Below are 18,260 nucleotides of genomic sequence, written 5' to 3' on the forward strand. Positions count from 1 at the left end.
ATCTATCAAAAACTGAATAACCACCATTTCTAGCACAGACTGGTTTGAGACATGCACAGAGAAAGTCATTGAGACTCTGGAAGGTACTGACGGGAATTTGGAGCCATGCCAACTGCAGTGCCACAGCCCACTGTACCAGTTCTCTCAGCTCAGGGATCATGCCGCAGAGAGCCCTATCGAGGTGGTCCCACAGACTGTCGATTGGATTTAAATCTGGAGAGTGTGGTGGCCTGATGAGTGTGGTAAACTCATCCCAGTAGTCTTCAAACCACGCACATACACTGTGAGCATTGTGCTGCTGGTAGATGCCATGGTGGCAAGGAAAGACAAATTGCATGTGGGGGTGAAACGGTTCCCATGGATAGATGCATACTTATAATGATACACTGTGCCTTCCCGAATGATGAGATCATTCAGAGAACGCCAAGAAAACATTCCCCTTCCAACAATTGTTGCAGTGTTTGCCCTGACATTTTACTCTGTACACGCCAATGTCCATCTGTCCAATGGAGCAAAAAGGTGATCATTTGAAAAGGTCTCCGGTCACGACTCAGTGTATGCCCACTTGCGGTATTAGCGACCAAATTCCAGCCTTCATCGCTGATGGACAGCAATCAGCATGGGTGGACAGACCACATGATTGCTTTGGAGGTCCATACATGACATTGAGGAGATACTATTGGTAGTCCCTCAGTTCATCTGGTCACTCACTTGTTCAACAGCTGCACATCTATTCCTCCATACGCATCTCTGCAGCCATTGTTCACTCCTGCCATCTATCTTCTGTGGAGCACCACATTGGCCTTGACACCAGTTTTGGATAGCACCATGTTGCCATCCAGTTGAACCACAATGACACGTGAACAGTTTACAAGCTTAGTGGTTTCTGAAATGCTTCCAGCCTTGGCCTGAAAGCCAACAATCATTTCCTTTTGGACATCAGATAAAGCACACCGTTTCCACATTGTGATTATGACTACAATGTTTTCCACATTCTCTGACATATTTTTATAGTCCTAGTGCTACCACCTGCCATCTGTGAGTGGCTGTTGCAATTTGACATCGAACATAGACAGTGGTGACATTTATGTGACTGGACTGTGTAGCTTTAGAGAAACCATAATGGAGCTGCTTTCAGATTGTAATTTATCTTTTGGATTAGATTAGATTTGCTTTCATTCCAAGTGATCCATAGTGAGGAGGTCGTTCAGGATGTAGAACATGTCAGAAAAACAACAATACATGACAAATATTTACAACTCAAACAAATAAGCTAATGAACCATTCCACAGGTCCCAAGTGGCATGGTTGTCATTTTGTAATGAACGCTATATGAAAGAATCATTTTGGAAATACTAATGCACTGAATTTAAAATAATTTTTTTTATTTATTTATCAGTTGGTTCCACTGAGAAATTCATCAATGGAGTAGAAGGAGTTGGAAACCAATAAATCCTTTAGGCTTCTTTTAAACTGAATTTCATTGGTTGTTAAGCTTTTTAAGGCTGCTGGCAAGTTATTGAAAATGTGTGTTCCTGAATAATGCACACCTTTTTGTACAAGACTAAGTGACTTTAAATCCTTGTGAAGATTATTCTTATTTCTAGTATTGATTCCATGAATTGAGCTGTTGGTTTGAAAAAGTGATATATTTTTAATGACAAATTTCACTAAGGAATAAATATATTGGGAAGCAGTAGTTAATATCCCTAGTTGCATAAACAGTCCCTGTGACAGTTCAGCCAAGTGGATTGTTCCCTGAGTTATGGAGCTATCACACTGCTGAGCTATGCAGTAGAACTGGTGCCCACACAACAAAACAGCATTGCTGAATATGTAGGCACATTAACCAGGGAATTCAGTTCTGCCTGCTCCGCATTCAGAAATCTCTCTCACTGTGGTGGTCTACAGACAAGATAACTAGCATATTTCCACTCAGCTCCGTTGTTTGGCACACTCTTGTAGCTAAGATGATAAATAGTTTTTATTCTACAGAAGCATGCAGTAAGAATGCTGTGTAAAGTTGGAAACTGAATAATGTGAACATTACATGTTACAATCTATAGATAAGACATATATGACATGCTGGCACTAGGATATAGCTACCATATGAAATTACTTTACACTGAGGTGACAGAATTAATGGGATATCGTGTTGGACTTCGTTTTTCCAGCATAGTGCAGCAACTCGATGTGGCATGGACTCTACAAATCGTTGGAAGTCCCCTGCAGAAATATTGAGCCACGGCATCTCTACAGGCATCCATAATTCTGTAGGTGTTGCTGGCATAGGATTTTGGGCACGAAGTGACCTCACAATTATGTCCCAAAAACGTTCGATGGGATTCATGTCGGGCGACCTGGGGAGCCTAATCATTCGCCCCAACTGTCCAGAATGTTCTTTGAAACAATCGAGATCAGCTGTGGTCTGATGACATGGCGTATTTCATTCATGAGAGGCCCATGAATGGCTGCAAATGGTCTTTATGTAGCCAATCATAACCATTTAAGTGTCAATTATTGGTTCAGTTTGATCAGAGGACCTGGTCTGTTCCATGTAAACACAGTGTGCACCATTACGGAGCAACCACCAGTTTGCACAGTGCTTTGTTGATAACTTGGGTCCATGGCTTCATGGGGTCCCAACTGAAATCGGGACTCATCTGACCAGGCCACAGTTTTCCAGTGTAGGGTCCAACCAATATGACCACGAGCTCAGCAGAGGCGCTGCTGGCGATGTCGTACTATTAACATGGTACTTGCATCGGCCGCCTGCTACCATAGCCCATTAACACCAAATTTTGCCACTCTGTCGTAACGGATACGTTCGTCGTACATCCCACATTTATTTCTGCAGTTACTTCAGCCAGTGTTGTTTGTCTGTGAATGCTGACACCTCTACACAAACCACTGCTCATGGTCGTTAAGTGAAGACCGTCGGTCGCTGCGTTGTCCGTAGTAAAGTAATGCCTAAAATTTGGCATTCTGGGCACCCACTATTACCGCATAAAAGTTTGTTAATTCCCTTAGTGCAGCTATGATCACGTCGGATGCATTTTCACATGAATCGTCTGAGTACAAATGGCAACTCCACCTATGCAATGTCCTTTTATATCTCGTGTACATGCTATACTACCACAATCTGTATATGTGCATATTGCTATCCCACGGCTTTTGTCACCTTGGTGGAAAAAGTAACCAAGGAGCAGATCACATTTGGCACAACATGACAGGTGTAATGTTTGAATTTTGGTGAAGAAGTGATTCGTGACAAGGATGAGAAAAATCAACAGTGACCATTGTTTGATAACAGTGAGTAACAAATACTACCGACATACAATGATTGTGCATATATGTGTTGTGTGTCATCACATTTTGATTAATCCAAAGAAGAATAGTAGCAGAATGTTCATGTGCAGCACATTGTATCTTTAGCACTCGGCAGAGAGAACCACGGTGAGACAGTGTGAGTGTCACACATAACTGACTGAAGGGCACAATATGTCATAGCATTGTGTAGCTGCTAAGTGCAATTCATAGTGTAATTTGTGTGCTCCATTTATCTGAGGCAGCATTGTTTGAATTTAAATGTTATGCTGTGCTAGAGACTTTTGCTTCTCATATAGCAATAAATTGAAGATGGAGGATAAAAAAAGATGGTTATTACCTTATGCATTGAAATGATCGAGGTAGAGGAATGTTCTTTATTGAGTAGTAACACAAGTGGGAGGGATAACGAAGAAAAAATTGCTAGAAATAAAAGTTTTGAATTAAAGTTAAGAATAAAATAGCAGGAAAGTTCAACAAATTCTTGTTAGTTGGAGTGTAGTCATTCTGAATTATAATTAGTATGAATAGAACACTAGATGTGGTGGACTGGTATGTATCCAAGTTGCTACTGAAAATTGATCAGTAGGAAGTGAAAATAGGCCAAATGGGGGGCAGGAGATATCTCTAGTATGATGCAAATAGTTTTAGAGAATATAAAGAGCTTTAGGAAAGAAAGACAAGCAATTGTTGATAAAAGTCAAGAAAGTCTTGCTTTTAAAATTGAGGAATGCATTGCCAAAACCCAAGGAAATTTTCAGAATGAGATTTTCACTCTGCAGCGGAGTGTGTGCTGATATGAAACTTCCTGGCAGATTGAAACTGTGTGCCGGACCGAGACTCGAACTCGTGATAAACCATGAGGTCCCAAGTTCGAGTCTCGATCTGGCACACAGTTTCAATCTGCCAGGGAGTTTCAAGGAAATTTTGTTAATGAAAGGGAAGACAACCCTAAGCCCTGAAAGTACCAATGAACTGTTTAAAGAAATACTGGAGAACACAAAAAAATTTACTAACCAGTTTAAACGTGATGGGGAAGTTATTATTCACCACCAAGAAGAAGTATTTAATAAGATGAGAAAAGAAATTTTGAATAGTCGAAACATTGCAGTAGATTAAGATCTTATGAATTTTAAAGATAAACAGGATGCTCTGCATACTAATAATCTGCCAAAGTAAATAACACAAGGAAGTATCTGAGGATATGTATTGTTGTACTGGAAGTTACTATCACAGATCAAGGTGTGAAAACAGCTGGTACAGATCCGAAAGCGCAGGAATTGGCCACTAAGTAATCCAAATTAAAGAGCTAGTTATGAAACACATTCAGTGCATGGATATCCAAGCAGTATGTTTCAAAATCTTATTATTCAGTACACAGTTTGTAGTCCGGTAATAAAGAAATATTTAAAATTTAAGGCTCTCTAAAAGCACATGCACTGCAAGCTTTGACCACACTATAACTGTCTGCTTTAGTACATCTTGTCTAGACATGTCTCTTTTTGGACTAATATACCACATTTGAATGTCTTCATTCCCATACTGCTGTAGACAGTTCCGTCTGTTCTGCAAACTGTGTAAATCAAAAGTCATCTATATTCAAGACTGTCAGTTTTAAAACGTTCTAATCTTAAAATGTAATACTTTCAAAATTTCTGTGGCACAGTCTTATGGCTCTAAATTTTCTGATTCCAAAAACCAATTAATATAGAGTACTCAAATTTCAGGAATACATTTGTCTATCTAACAGCGCAACACCACAGGTTAATGTAGGCGCGATATAAGTTGTTGCAAATGAAAAATACTGTTACACTAATAACCAGTGTCACCGCCACAATGTTGACTGCAAGGATGCAAATGTCTATGCATCATGTTTTTTACAGGTACCTGATGTCAGTTTGTGGCATGGAGTTCCATTGCTTTTGCACTTGGTCGGTCAATACAGGGACAGTTAATACTGGTTGTAGATGACGCTGGAGTTGTCGCCTGGCGATGTCCAATATGTGCTCGATTGGAGACGGATTTGGTGATTGAGCAGGCCAAGGGAACATGTTGACGCCCTGTTGAGGATGTTGTGTTATAGGAGTGGTATGAGGGCAAACGTTTTCCTGTTGGAAAACAACCCCCACAATGCTGTTCATTAAGACAGCACAACAGGATGAATCACCAGACTGACGTACAAATTTGCAGTCAGGCTGTGTGTGATAAACCACGAGAGTGCTTCTGCTGTCATAAATTGCACCCCATACCATAAACCCAGGTACAGGTTGTAATGGTCGCCTAGTCGTTGATATTGCTAATTGCTGTAATCGCACTATTTCACTCCCATTTACGGAGCTTGTTAGCACTTGATGTTAGGTTGGCGCCATTAAAATGCGTTGTAGTAATCGCTGCTGCTTGCTGGATCGCTGCTGTGTCTCGATGCTGATGCTGGCTCTAAATCTGGTTGTCTAGGGTTAAAAACATGAGGTCCCGTGTTTTTTATGTGCTTTTGATGATAAAGAACGAGCGAAACCAACAAATATGTAAACTTCAAATATTTATTACTCTGGTGGCCATCTTAATTCCACTGTCCACCAAAGACCATGACACAACACAAAGTAGTACCTCCTTTACATGTTCTTTGCATTGTTTATCCACCTCAAACAATAACACACAAACACACTTTACCAAAGTGACATTCCGACTGCCTCCCCAACCCTTCTTGCTGCTCGTATTTATAACCTTGTCAAAGAACTACTAAAAAGAGATATAGTTTATAAGTCACATGTACATCTGTTATCATAATTTGTGCAGAAAAGTTATTAATTTGCATCGAGTGACATAATTTAACATGTTGTTAAAATGACAGACAGATTTGTTGACTTGACAGAATAATTCTCTGTTACAAAAAGGCCATTTTTTAGAAGTTTGTCAATTGACTTCTCTAATTTGCATAAATAAGTAAGTAACATGAATTATTAAGAATTACATTGGTTTTCGTCTAAAATAGGGTTGATTACGTGAATACTGAGTGAAAACGGTCCTAGTGAACAAATAGGTTTCACTGGGTGATTTTTATTTAAGGAGATCCAAAATACCTAAGTTGGCCACTATTTTTCGTACTTCATATTAATTATTTAAGATGAACTTAGTGTTTTTACATGATGACATTTGCTGTATCAGTGATCAAGTGATATTAACTTTTGTGTGGGTCAGTTATTCAGTATAATTTAATGGGTTGACTGTTTATGGAGACATGTTGTGCAATCATTGTTAACATACACAATAACTCTTCTATAATCATAAATACTCGTTAAACTGGTTGAATTTGGAGGGTATCGCATACTTCGGTACAGTAAAGCCTTTAATATGTTCCATTACAAGGTGCAGCGTGTTTAGCATGCAGATAGGTTGGTTGCAGGCCCTCCACTAGCCCCCTTCTAACTAACACACCACCATCACTGCCTTTTGGCGGAACCAGCTTTTACCGGCAAACACGACAGACCTCCACCCTGCCATCCAATGAGCTCTCACTTGACACCTCCGAAGCCGCAAATGATGGTGGTTTTGAGTCAGTGGAATACACACTATTGGCCCACTGGCTCAGAGCTGTCCTTGAAGTAATCGATTTGTTATGTCTGTTATGACACAATGGTGCCAACAACTGTCCACATTGCTGCTGCCGAAGCAATATGATGCGCCAGAGCTGTACACCAAACACGATGGTCTTCCATCTCAGAAGAGCCATGTGGCCGTACAGAAACTGGTCTTCTTGTGACCGTACATTGGTCTTCTTGTGACTACACACTCTCGTGACCACTGCTGCCAGCAATCATGTGCGGTGGCTACACTCCTGCCAAGTCTTCTTGCAAAATCGCACAAGAAATTTCCAGCTTCTCGTATCCCTGTTACACGGTCTGTTTTCAAATTCAGTGAGGTGTTGATAATGGCGTCTTTGTCGCCTTACAGGCATTCTTGACTAACATCAACTTACCACATCCAATCTCAAAGGCAACTAGTGCACACGACCGTTAAAGCGTGTATTTGAAGCAAACCTGATTTGCATCGTCATAGTGGCGCTACTAGCACATCTCTTCTACAATTGGCGCGAATTTTGAATTGTCATCATCTTTCAGATGTAGAGAAACGCCTGCCAACTTCCTTTACGGTGTTGCGAACTTTTTCACCGAGCGAGGTGGCGCAGTGGTTAGCACACTGGTCGCGCATTCGGGAGGACGACGGTTCAATCCCGCGTCCGGCCATTCTGGTTTAGATTTTCCGTCATTTCCCTAAATCGCTCCAGGCAAATGCTGGGATGGTTCCTTTGAAACGGAACGGCCGACTTCCCCGTCCTTCGCTAATCCGATGAGATTGACGACCTCTCAGTTTGGTCTCTTCCCCCAAACAACCAAACCAACCAAGCGAACTTTTTCCGTCACTGTATTTACTACACTGCTGGCCATTAAAATTGCTACACCACGAAGATGACGTGCTACAGACGTGAAATTTAACCGAGAGGAAGAAGATGCTGTGATGTGCAAATGATTAGCTTTTCACAGCATTCACAGAAGGTTGGCGCCGGTGGCGACACCTACAACGTGCTGACATGGGGAAAGCTTCCAACCGATTTCTCATACACAAACAGCAGTTGACCGGCGTTGCCTGGTGAAATGTTGTTGTGATGCCTCGTGTAAGGAGGAGAAATGCATACCATCACGTTTCCGACTTTGATAAAGGTCGGATTGTAGCCTATCGCGATTGCGGTTTATCGTATCGCGACATTGCTGCTCTCGTTGATCCAGATCCAATGGGTGTTGGCAGAATATGGAATCGGTGGGTTCAGGAGGGTAATACAGAACGCCGTGCTGGATCCCAACGGCCTCGTATCACTAGCAGTCGAGATGACAGGCATCTTATCCGCATGACTGTAACGGATCGTGCAGCCACGTCTCGATCCCTGAGTCAACAGATGGGGACGTTTGCAAGACAACAACCATCTGCACGAACAGTTCGACGACGTTTGCAGCAGTATGGACTATCAGCTCGGAGCCCATGGCTGCGGTTACCCTTGACGCAGCATCACAGACAGGAGCGCCTGCGATGGTGTACTCAACGACGAACCTGGGTGCACGAATGGCAAAACGTCATTTTTTCGGATGAATCCAGGTTCTGTTTACAGCATCATGGTGGTCGCATCCATGTTTGGTGACATCGCAGAGAACGCACATTGGAAGTGTGTATTCGTCATCGCCATACTTGCCTATCATCCGGCGTGATGCTATGGGGTGCCATTGGTTACACGTCTTGGTCACATCTTGTTCGCATTGTCGGCACTTAGAACAGTGGACGCGGCTCTACCCTTCATTCGATCCCTGTGAAACGCTACATTTCAGCAGGATAATGCACGACCGCATGTTGCAGGACCTGTACCGTCTATTCTGGATACAGAAAATGTTAGACTGCTGCCCTGGTCAGCACATTCTCCAGATCTCTCACCAACTGAAAACGTCTGGTCAATGGTGGCCGGGTAACTGGCTCGTCACAATAAGCCATTCACTACTCTTGATGAACTGTGGTATGGTGTTGAAGCGGCATGTGCAGCTGTACCTGTACACACCATCCAAGCTCTGCTTGTCTCAATGCCCAGGCATATCATGGCCGTTATTACGGTCAGAGGTGGTTGTTCTGGGTACTGATTTCTCAGGATCTATACAGCCAAATTGGGTGAAAATGTAATCACATGTCAGTTCTAGTATAATATATTTTTCCAATGAATACCCGTTTATCATCTGCATTTCTTCTTGGTGTAGCAATTTTAATGGCCAGTAGTGTATTACTCGTAGGAAAAATAATTTAGAGTAACCCTGCAGGTAGGGAATATCTAACCACATTCAGGCAGCTGGTGGAAACTTGTACAAAAAGAAATGAAATCTTTTTTTTTTAAATCATGGCTGCTGTCTCCCAGAAAAAGGCAGAATACACTTAGGCCTATAAGGAAATCCATTCACGATCCCACTTCAAGTGGTACTTGCTAAACAGGAAAAGAGAGTACGTATCTATTCACAGTACAAATATGTTCTGATTGTCTGCTACATGCATAGAACTTTTCTTACCTGAGATTCACTAGCTTGCCCGCAAACTTATCAAACGGCATTCCAATAAGAATCGAATCATTGAGCGTCAGGCAGCGGATACTAGACAACTGGAGGATACTGCTCAGACCTGGCTGCAACATTGGAAACTCCATGTATTCCATCACCAACGTGTGAAGTCGTGGAAGCCTGGCAAGGCAGGGTATCAGAGCTCCACCGAGACCTTCGCAACCTGACACATCCAGTCTGGAACAAACCACAAGCGTCGTATCGTTCGTCTGGGAATAACCTGGCAGAGAAAAATCTAATGAATTTTAATCCTAGAGATCATCTGTGAAACAGATGATCTCTTTCTTACGTGAAAGACGACAAAAAAAAGATAGTTTTCTATAGATAACGATCACATAAATTACACTAAAGTCTAACTGTATCAAAAGGAAAGTTCTCCTGATAAAACCATAAAACTGCCTATAGACATGCCTAAGGAACAGAAACATTGTTGGACATAAAACACAGGCAATGTTGGACGCCTCAAACACAGTGCAGATGTAATAGAGGTGGAATGGTATACGAGGGTGGTTTGAAAAGTTCTCGGTATCACCACGAGAGGTCAGCGCTAGCGCAACGAGTTGTTCATGTGATATTCATTGGACTGTTGCCTGTAAACACGTGCCACGTCAGTGGAAGAGAGCTGTGGCGGTGACGTGGCTCTGTTGTTGTTCCTGTGTAGTGATTGCGAAGGTGGAAAAAAATCGAGATTCGAGCAGTGATTAAGTACTTCATAAAGGAAGGTATGAAAGCAAAGGACATTCATGCCTATTTCCAGAATACACTGGGGGACTCTGCTCCTTCATATTCAACTGTTACCAAGTGGACAAATGAATTTAAATTTTGTCGGGAGAGCTTAGATGATGATCTGCGCAGTGGTCGGCCAAGACTACTCCAAAAATCATTGTAACAGTACGCAAAATGGTCATGGAGGATCGCCGATTAAAAGTGTGTGAAATTGTTCATACTTGCCAGATGTCATCTGAAAGGGTATATCACATTTTAACTGAAGAATCAGAAATGAAAAAAATATCTGTGAGATGGGTGCCATGACTCTTGACGCTGGATCAAAAACGAATGAGAGTGGACATATCCGAAAAATGTTTGGCCCATTTTAAGAAAAACGAACAAGATTTTTTGCGCCGGTTTGTGACCACAGGTGAAACTTGGGTGCGCTTCAGTACCCCAGAGGCAAAACAATAGTCAAAGCAGTGAAAACATGATGATTCTATGATTCTCCTCCACAAAACAAAGCATAGACGGTTCCTTCCGTGGGAAAGGTCATGGCATCAGTGTTCTGGGAATAGTATGCTAACCTCTTGGACAAATTGCAACAAAAGATACGCGAAAAAGGCCAGGTTTACCAAGGAAGAAAGACATCTTCCATCAAGACAATGCACACTCCCACACATGTGCTGTCGGCATGGCAAAATTACATGAACTAAGGTATGAATTGTTGCCAAGCCCGCCTTATTCATCTGATATGGCTCCGTTAGACTCCCATTTCATCCCAAAACTGAAAATTTTTCTTGGTGGGCGAAGATTCACTTCGAACAAAGAACTAATAGTTGGAGTTGACAACTAATTTGCAGGCCTGGAGGAAACTCATTTTCGATATCGATCAAGGCACTGGAACATCATTGGACCAAGTGCATTTACCTACAAGGAGATTACATTGAAAAATAAAAAAGTTTCAGTGATGTAAGTACTTTTTTTCTATTCCGTCCTGAGAACTTTTGAAACGACCCTCGTATTTACAAATAGTACAGCTTTCACTACATAGGAGGCAGGAAAACAGATATAAATAACGTTCACATTTGTCATATGTCAGACTCCGAATATGAGACTTTAAATAACGAATATGCCCTCATCGGGAACTAATGCACATTTTGCGCTTTTTATTCATGCTAGTATCCAAACTATTGAGTAGGCCTTGGAAATTATCTGCCGCTCCTCTCTCAAGCCAGTTTTCAGTTTTTTCATGGGTATGGGAAACGGAATTTCGTTGAGGAACACGTCTGCCAAGAGCATTTCAGGCATGCTCTATAGAGCTTAGGTCCAGTGAGTAAAGAGGCCACTCCATATGCTCGGTATCTTCACTTTCCAGTGTGTCGGACACCTCAGTGGTCCTGTGTGGCTGGGCATTGTCATCCACAAACAGGAAGTCAGGACCTACCACGTCCCTAAACAGACAGATATGATCTAGAATCATCTCCCTACAATACTGCATTGCTGCAATTGTACCTTGTGCAAAGATATACAGCTGTGTTTGGCTGTTGTGCATAATGACTTGAAATGCCTTTTTCCATAAAAGTGAATGAAGTTGAGTATTTTAAAACGTGCTCAACCTCTGTAGTATCAATATAACCATATTCTTTGTAAGTCGGTGTTTGAGACGAGAGATGTTGGTCAAGTCAGAGAGTAGCAAGTAGTGTGTATTGGACAGTCTAGCAATGTACTCGGTCTGAAAAGGATGAAAGCTAGCGTTGCGTGTAGTGATGGTAGCACTATGTAAGAAGGATTTTGTAATAATATGTTTTGAGGAAAAATAGTGAGCAAATGAAATGATATGAATGGAAGAATGACAAAAGACAATTTCTAAGGTAATGTCTTTTTATACAGAGTCTGCCAGAAAAATGTATACACACTTTAAGGAACAAAAAGTATTACTTATCTGTTTATTTTGCACTTAATAATTGATCACACATTTTGTACGACCTTCAGTTTAGCACATGGTTACTTTAAATATTCAAAATGTTCACCATTGGCGGCTATACACATAACAGAACGACGAGCGGTCGCCGCAACTATGTCAGTCAATGTTACAATGGAGATTGCTGCACACTTCGCTGTAATGCCCTGGCGAAGTCCTCCAGCCTGCGTGGCTTACGTCGATAGACGTTATCTTTCACAGTTCCCCACAAATAAAAGTCCATAGGTGTTACATCTGGCGACCATGGAGGAAACTCAATGGGCCCTCTTCGTCCAATCTAATGCCCTGGATAACTGTTATCCAGAAAAGCTTGTATGGCTAGATGGTAGAGTGGTGGTACCCCATCCTGTTGGTAGACCACTTCATCAGCTCCGTAAAGTGCACGTATACCTGACAAAACTGATGTGCCTTACATTTTCAGGTACACTTCTCAAGTGACAGTAGCATCGAAGAAGAAAGGTCCTACTAAGCCTCTAGATGATAGTCCACACGACACATGAAACCCTGGTAGATTGACCGCTTTATCCACATTATGCGGATTTTCCGGTGCCCAGTAGACACTGTTGTACCGACTCACGGTTCCATTAAATTTAAATTGTGCCTCGTCACTCCACACTACCTTCGTCACAAATTGTTCGTCATTAGTTACCATTTGCTGATACCATTCACAGAATTGCATTCGGCGATCAGGATCGTCATCATTAATCACGTGCAGTAGTCGTGGAATGTAAACTTTCCACTTTGAAGCTTTCAGAATTCTTCGTTCACTTGTACTAGTAACCCCCACTTCAAGTGCACATTGCGTAGAAGACTTCTGTGGAGAATTAAAAAACGTTTCCAACACGAGAGCCGAAGAAGCAGGATTTGCAGCTGTACGCTGTCTTCCTGATCTTCCTTTGTGAATATCATAAATCGTTCCACGCAATTCAAACTTGTCAATGATGTGTTTAATTGGTTAGGCGGGTCGGCGGCTCTACGCTATTATCAAACTTGACAGACCACCTCACAATACATTTTCGTTGCTGGAATGTCAAGCGCACTCCAGCCATCTTGTTTTCTCAATACTTTGATGAAAGTACAAACATCTGTGGCGCCAAAGACCATACTACAACACACTCGTGACTGTTTCTTATTCTTACAGCATTGCGTATGGTTGAAGTTTGCTGTAGAAATTTTATACTGCAACATATGGTCTTGTCTTGTAATTAAAACACGCCAAGGAAGGCAACTGTACACAGGAAAGGTGTTAAGAAAAAATTTGCTGATTTGTCTAGATGTGAGAAATTTATCAAATCGTATGTTGTTGTCATAGCTTAAACTTAAGAGTTTTTGTTCTCTCTTATCACTCATTAAGATTAGTTCCCTCTTTTTATTTACTTTCATGACTTGTTTGCACACTCATTTTGCACATCGCAAGTTGTCTACTGACAAGCATATTTCTATCATTTTGTAAGATATCATCTTGCATTACCCTCGCAAGTACAGCAAAGAAAAGTTGATTTTTGACAGTCTCATCATTATTCCTAACAGTGACAGGTTTCAGATCAGACGAACATTCCGTGCGCACATGTAGGCCAAGAAAATTAATTACAGTCAAAGTTCATATCCATTGTAAGGCACAGTGATTTTCATTGTGTTTTCTAAGTATCCGTATCAGTTCGGAGGCTTAATACCAGTAAAAGATTTCAGTAAAGTGCTACTTTGTGAGTTTCCAAGCAGTTTTACGATAAAAGACAGATGCGTCAATTTTTATGTTTATCTGCTAAATAATTACAATAACAGTTCTGGTACAGTGACTGATTGCAAGACTAAAGATAAAGATTAGCAGTATTCAGGGTCGACATTTTAAACTGAATCATTTGGTCTTCAGTCAGATGGCGTATATAAATTTAATTCAAAACGGATTGCTTTCACGCAGACGAATTGTTTGATGTACAGACTGGTCTGGCTTTCGCATCGTGTAGCGTGAGCTCCATACATTTCCACTCGAAATTAAATTTTCATGTAGTTCTGTAGCTCTGTACCAAAATTTACACATTTCGATGTCAAAATAAGTTTTACACATTTCTCAGATACCAACTTGACACTTGTGGGACACGAGCTCAAGCTTTACACATTACCTTCAACCTGTCCACACCACAATGCCTGGGCCATACCTATGGCATTCAGGAACATTCTGTGGTATGACACCTGCAAGTCACTCATGAAAAATAAATCAGTAGTGCAGCAGATATATGACGACAAACACCTGGTGTCTGTTATAAAGGAAGATCTTGAACTCCGTAAGGATGCGTTTAGAAGGCTGGAACTGACAAAAATAACAAGGCAGTGGAGAACTTGGCGATGTTGCTGTTCGGGACTGCACTTCTGTCCACGCAATTTATCCTGGGGCGTTGCCATGGTAATTAAACAAAAGCTCACAGTTTAATTGGCTGTCGTGGATACGCGAAGCACGTGCACCAGGGCTGCGTCAACGGTCAGAGCTCTTCTCTATGGAGTACAGGAGTGAGAATGAAAAGAATATTTTCTTTGAACACTTTCACTTTTAAAATGTCAGATGATAAATTATATTTACAAATTACAAAAAATACAATAAATTACAAAATTTTCACAAAGATCTTGTTAAACCGAATTAGTTCCAGCCTAGACTCAGCCCAACCTATAGAACAAGCTGGATTCCGAAGCAATTTTAGCACTATTGACCACATTCTGACCGTTAGTGAAGTGATAAGCAGAGCGAATGAATACCAACTGCCTCTCTGCATTGCCTTTGTTGACTTTGAAAAGGCATCTGACTCCGTTAGCCATGTAGCTGTCCTCCAAGCTTTGAGTGAGCAAGGAGTGGGAGCAGCATACATTGAAGTGCCCAGAAAAATCTACGAGAATTCTTCAGCTTATGTTAACATCGGCGAATCAACTCAAGAATTCCGCATCATGAGGGGTGTCAAGCAAGGCGATCCCATCTCCCCAAAACTGTTCTCTGCTGTATTGGAAATGGCTATGTCAAAGCTGAGCTGGGAAGGTAAGGGAATTAGAATTAATGGAAGAAGGCTTACCAACTTCAGATTTGCTGATGATATTGCCTTACTGGCCAAAGACTTCGCAGAGCTCCAAAACTTAGTTACAGATCTTGCATCGGAATGTCAGCTGGTTGGCTTGAACATGAACCTTTCCAAAACAAAAGTAATATCCAACAAATGGGTCCCAGCTGGAGATGTGAAAGTCAAGGACAGTCTACTAGAAGAGGTCAGTGAATATGTCTACCTTGGCCAGATTATAAATATGAAGGGAGACATAAGACCAGAAATCTATCGACGCATCAAGCTTGGCTGGCAAGCATTTGGGAAGAATTCAAAAGTATTCAGATAAAAAATGCCAGTAAATCTGAAGAAAGCAGTATTTGATCAATGCATTCTTCCTGTGATGACGTATGGCTGCGAGACATGGACACTGAACTCATTCACAAAAGAGAAACTTAGGACAGCACAGAGAGCCATGGAGAGATCAATGCTGGGCTATACAAGAAAGGACAGGAAAAGGGCAGATGACATCCGGTCTGTGACGAAGGTTAATGACATCTTAGAGAGAGTAGGTTCCTTGAAATGCCAGTGGGCTGGCCACGTCGCAAGAAGAAAAGACAACAGATGGACGAAGCTGGTACTGGAGTGGATTCCGAGAGAGCACCGGAGGCCTAGGGGAAGACCACCAGACAGATGGGACAAACACATCAAGAAGATCGCTGGTAACACCTGGCAGAGAACTGCCCAAGACCGTCCCACTTGGAGAAGACTTCTGAAAGCCTACCTGAATCCACGACTCGAAGAGGCCACATCATCTAATGATTGAATTGGCTGATGATGATGAAATTATATTTAGTTTTCATAGGTGCTTCATTACACCAAGTATTAGTGATTCAGTGTGACAATTGTTGCTGTTTATATCTATGAACATTTTTTGAAGAATGATGGAGCAATTTTCAGTCCATCACGAGTGCTATCTGTAACTCTTTTTCAGAAAAGAAAGCCAACTATCCACGTTGAGGACTGACACCTGTTACAAAACATTCTTCCTCTACACCACTCCCCTTCCTAGCGGCACTTGCATGACCTATTCTCTGTATTCTCATTTAAAAGCAGCCGAAGTACAATGTGTGCACTACACTTGAGCCTGCTGTCATACATCACTTGATTGCTGCACTCCTTACTCCCAAACTGGCAGAAACTGGAAGACATCAAGCTGTCACACTCTGTGCCTCATCACTGCCACTATCATCATTATTATTATTTTTATTGATACAGTGTAGGTCCTGCAACAGCTTTGTAGCCTGTTATGCTGTGCCGTGTATTGGTTTGTTTATTTTTACGAAAGGAATAAAGATGCAATTTGTGGTCTATTATGGGGAACTACCTACATCTCGGACAAGGTATTTTTATTTGATATGTAACCATGTGTGACCTATACGTCACAATTTTACTGTCGTAGATGCAAGTCACAAAGTATGTATGTAGTGGATGAGCTGCGTGGGGAACATCTTGTTCATACTTTGGTTTGACAGCCTATAATGCACTGAAGAGCGAAAATATCGTGTAGGGACCCCACGAGCAGGCGGAAGTGCCGCAACACGACGTGGTATGGACTCGACTAATGTCTGAAGTAGTAGCTGGAGGGAACTGACACCATGAATCCTGCTGGGCTGCCCATAAATCCGTAAGAGTACGAGGGGTGGAGATCTCTTCTGAACAGTACGTTGCAAGGCATCCCAGATATGCTCAATAATATTCACGTCTGGAGAGTTTGGTGGCCAGCGGAAGTGTTTAAAAAAATGGCTCTAAGCACTATGGGACTTAACATGTGAGGTCTTCAGTCCCCTAGACTTAGAACTACTTAAACCTAACTAACCTAAGGACATCACACACATCCATGCCCGAGGCAGGATTCGAACCTGCGACCGTAGCAGCAGCGCGATTCCGGAGTGAAGCGCCTAGAACCGCTCGGCCACAGCGGCCGGCGGAAGTGTTTAAACTCAAACGTAGTGTTCCTGGAGCCACTCTGTAGCAATTCTGGACGTGTGGGGTGTCGCATTGTCCTGATGGAATTGCCCAAGTCCGTCGTAATGCATAATGGACATGGATGGATGCAGGTGATCAGACAGGATGCTTACGTACGCGTCACCTATCAGAGTCGTATCTAGACGTGTCAGGGGTCCCATATCACTCCAAATGCGCACGCCCCAAATCATTACACACCTTCCACCAACTTGAACAGTCCCCTGTTGGCGTGCTGGATCCAGGGATTCATGAGGCTGTCTCCATACCTGTACACGTCCATCCGCTCGATTCAAATTGAAACGACACTCGTCCGACCTGGCAACATGTTTCCAGTCATCGACAGTCCAATGTCGGTGTTGATGGGCCCAGGCAAGGTGTAAAGCTTCGTGTCGTGCAGTCGTCAAGGATACACGAGTGGGTCTTCGGCTCCGAAAGCCCATATCGATGATGTTTCGTTAAATGGTTCGCACGCTGACACTTGTTGATGGCCCAGCATTGAAATCTGCGGCAGTTTGCCGAAGGGCTGCACTCCTGTCACGTAGAACGGTTCTCTTCAGTCGTCGTTGGTCCCGTTATTGCAGAATCTTTTTCCGGCCGCAGTTATGTCGGAGATTTGTTTTACCGGATTCCTGATATTCACGGTGCACTCGTGAAAATCCCCAGCTCATCGCTGCCTCGGAGACGCTGTGTTCTATCGCTCCTGCGCCGACTATAACACCACGTTCAAAGTCACTTAAGTCTTTACAACCTGCCATTGAAGCAGCAGTAACTAATATAGCAACTGTGCCAGACACTTGTCTTATAATAGCGTTGCCGACCGCCTCGCCGTACTCTGCCTGTTTACATATCTCTGTATTTGAACACACATGCCTATACTAGTTTCTTTGGCGCTTCAGTGTATATACCACATAGTGTGACAGATTAATGCTGGCTTCTGGCATTACATACCGATTTTGCGCTAAAACTTACGATTTGTGGAAAATTTTAACGTACAAGAGACGTTTAACTATCATACGCAAAAGGGTATCATGGATGCCCAGCTCCATAACT

General features: G+C 42.3%; 1 protein-coding gene across 5 annotated transcripts in view; it reads right to left on the bottom strand.

The window, feature by feature from the left end:
* Nucleotides 1-18,260, bottom strand: part of LOC126428083 (F-box/LRR-repeat protein fbxl-1-like) — a 110,936-nt gene that overhangs the window by 5,667 nt on the left and 87,009 nt on the right. For 4 of the 5 annotated variants that reach the window (XM_050089972.1, XM_050089971.1, XM_050089974.1 and 1 more), the window contains one exon: nt 9,423-9,647. The exons of the other annotated variant lie outside the window; for it this stretch is intronic. In XM_050089972.1, the coding sequence (XP_049945929.1) occupies nt 9,423-9,647 (225 nt within the window). The remainder of the gene's footprint in view (nt 1-9,422; nt 9,648-18,260) is intronic. 5 annotated transcript variants of the gene reach the window in all.

The sequence above is a fragment of the Schistocerca serialis genome, chromosome 12 (assembly GCF_023864345.2).
Source record: "Schistocerca serialis cubense isolate TAMUIC-IGC-003099 chromosome 12, iqSchSeri2.2, whole genome shotgun sequence".
NCBI lineage: Eukaryota > Metazoa > Arthropoda > Insecta > Orthoptera > Acrididae > Schistocerca > Schistocerca serialis.